We start from the raw sequence: 2,159 nt of genomic DNA, 5'->3' as shown, positions 1-2,159 counted from the left end.
TGTTCTTAATTATTGTATAAATAGATATATGAAATATAAAAGTCGTATTTCATACTATTTATTTTACTTTGTACCCCTTTTCTATTGGTTTGGAAGTTTAGGTATACTGCATAATCTTATAAAATATTGAATGTACTTGTATATTTATGCATTTTTTAAAACTTTTTTTAATTAGTTTTAATAGTATTGCAGGATACGAGTTAAAAGGAAAATAACCAAGCAGTCAAATTAAAACGGCGAAATATAAAGAATAATAATATTTATTTCTACTTAAAACTAGTGTTTACTACAAATTAAATAATAGCAACATGAAATCAAGCGAAGGTTTTCAGTGATGGTAGTAAGATTGGGCACCGGAAGCTTGTCCATAGCCTTGGTGAGCTGGGGCAGCTTGGTAGTACCCTCCTTGGTGGCCAGCAGAGGATCCTTGGGAACCTCCCTGAGAATAAGATCCTTGAGAGTAAGAAGGAGCGGCGTGAGAGTAAGAAGGAGCAGACTGAGAGTAAGACCCTTGAGAGTTGGAAGGAGCTGAATGAGAGTAAGATGGAGCATGAGAATAAACGGGAGCAGCGTGAGAGTAAGAAGGAGCAGCGTGAGAGTAAGACGGAGCGGCCTGAGAGTAAGACCCTTGAGAGTTGGAAGGAGCTGAATGAGAGTAAGAACCACCACCATTCTGGCCACCATTAGATGCTCCACCATGTGGAGAACCCTCGTGACGAACGACAGCGTTAAATCCACTATGCTTATCAGCTGTATATTCTACAATACGGCGGGTTCCATCAGCTTCAACCATGGTATAATACCCTTCTACTTTATCCCCATGTCTTGTTTCTTTCTGGCTCTTGATGTCTCCAGTCTTCTCGTCATGGACGGAGTATTCAAAACTGTACTCAGCTGGTCCATACTGTTCTTCATGTTCGTATCCTCCATCTCCCTGGCCACCATAGGCTATCTTTGCTGGGGCGGCGTACTGCGCTACGGGGGCGGAGTATTGGGCCACTGGAGCAGAATATGCGATCTTGGCAGGGGCGATATATTTGACGGCGGGCGCAGCATAGGCTACCTTAGCGGGGGTGGTGTAATGACCCGTGGAGACGATTCCAGCATTAGCAACAGCCAGCACGCAGGCAAGAGTTAAAATCTGAAATCAAAATGAACATGATCGTTATTTCTTTACTGTGATAAGAAGATGCTGGGCGAAGTAAGCAGTAAAAATATATTACATTAGGATACTATAACGCAAAGTAATGCTGATGGCATTTGACTTTGAAAAAATATTTTTAAAAATACGTTATACGAATGAATGAATCAAATTCATAACATTACATGAAATCGTTCAAGAGAAAAAAACTCTAAAAACAATTAGAAGATAATTATAGATTTATCGATATTGTATAACCAAATTCCACTCTCTACAACAACTTGATTCCTATTTATCCATCACAAGGTATTACGACGGTTAGGAAATGATCAGCTGAAATCAACAATTTATATTGTAATTTTAAAATGAATTCAGTTTAGTTAAGTGTTGAATGAATCGGCGTTGATTGTAAAGCATAGTATTTTTATGATCTGTTTGCAAAATAGTAAAGAAAGTAAAAAAAATATACAAATAAGCAAAGTAAAGTAAAATCAAGTAAAAATTATGTAAAATTAGAATATAATCTATCGTATTGGGCACGGCCTATTTTCATAGTAAATACCTGTTCTGAGGTAGACAGCATTTTTTTTCAAGTATAAAATACAGCATTTCTTTTTAGAGATGTCTTCAGATAATTTATACAATATTGAAAATATACAAAAATATGATAATCTTACAAAACATTATAGAAATACAAAAACAAAACTGTCAATGATATGAAACTGAAAAAATATGTAAAAAAAAAATTATAAAACTGAAAATAATATATACTGAAAAAAAATTACCAATAAAAATACTAAAATAACGATATAAACTGATAGAAAGTAATAAATATGCAAACCAACATTTAAAAATAAAAAAAACAACACTCTGACAAACGAGATCCGTGAAGTAGGTAAGGCTGAGACATGCATTATTGACAGAATCAAGAATGGGGTGCTGCGTTGGTTTGGACATGTAGAGCGAATGGACAACGAAAGAACGGCTAAAAGGATCTACGATGCAAATGTTGATGGAT

General features: G+C 35.7%; 1 protein-coding gene across 1 annotated transcript; it reads right to left on the bottom strand.

Annotated features, from left to right (window-relative positions):
* Positions 1-328: 328 nt before the first annotated feature.
* On the bottom strand, positions 329-1,724 carry LOC148274185 (uncharacterized). Its single transcript, XM_088237462.1, has 2 exons — positions 1,704-1,724; positions 329-1,141 (listed from the first exon to the last, which is right to left on the bottom strand). Exons 1-2 carry the CDS (start codon positions 1,722-1,724, stop codon positions 329-331), a joined length of 834 nt encoding a protein of 277 aa, XP_088093588.1.
* Between the last annotated feature and the right edge of the window lie 435 nt (positions 1,725-2,159).

The sequence above is a fragment of the Micrasema longulum genome, unplaced genomic scaffold (genome assembly GCF_059751315.1).
Source record: "Micrasema longulum isolate JH-2025_06_02 unplaced genomic scaffold, ASM5975131v1 h1tg001729l, whole genome shotgun sequence".
NCBI classification, from domain to species: domain Eukaryota; kingdom Metazoa; phylum Arthropoda; class Insecta; order Trichoptera; family Brachycentridae; genus Micrasema; species Micrasema longulum.
Note: the sequence above shows the minus strand (reverse complement) of the source record. Positions and strands in the feature narration are given on the sequence as shown.

Coding starts and splice junctions, on each gene's coding strand:
- LOC148274185 (XM_088237462.1), bottom strand. CDS start 1,724: ATGCTGTCTACCTCAGAACAG. Junction 1,142..1,703: donor TGCTGTCTACCTCAGAACAG/GTATTTACTATG, acceptor TTTTGATTTCAG/ATTTTAACTCTTGCCTGCGT.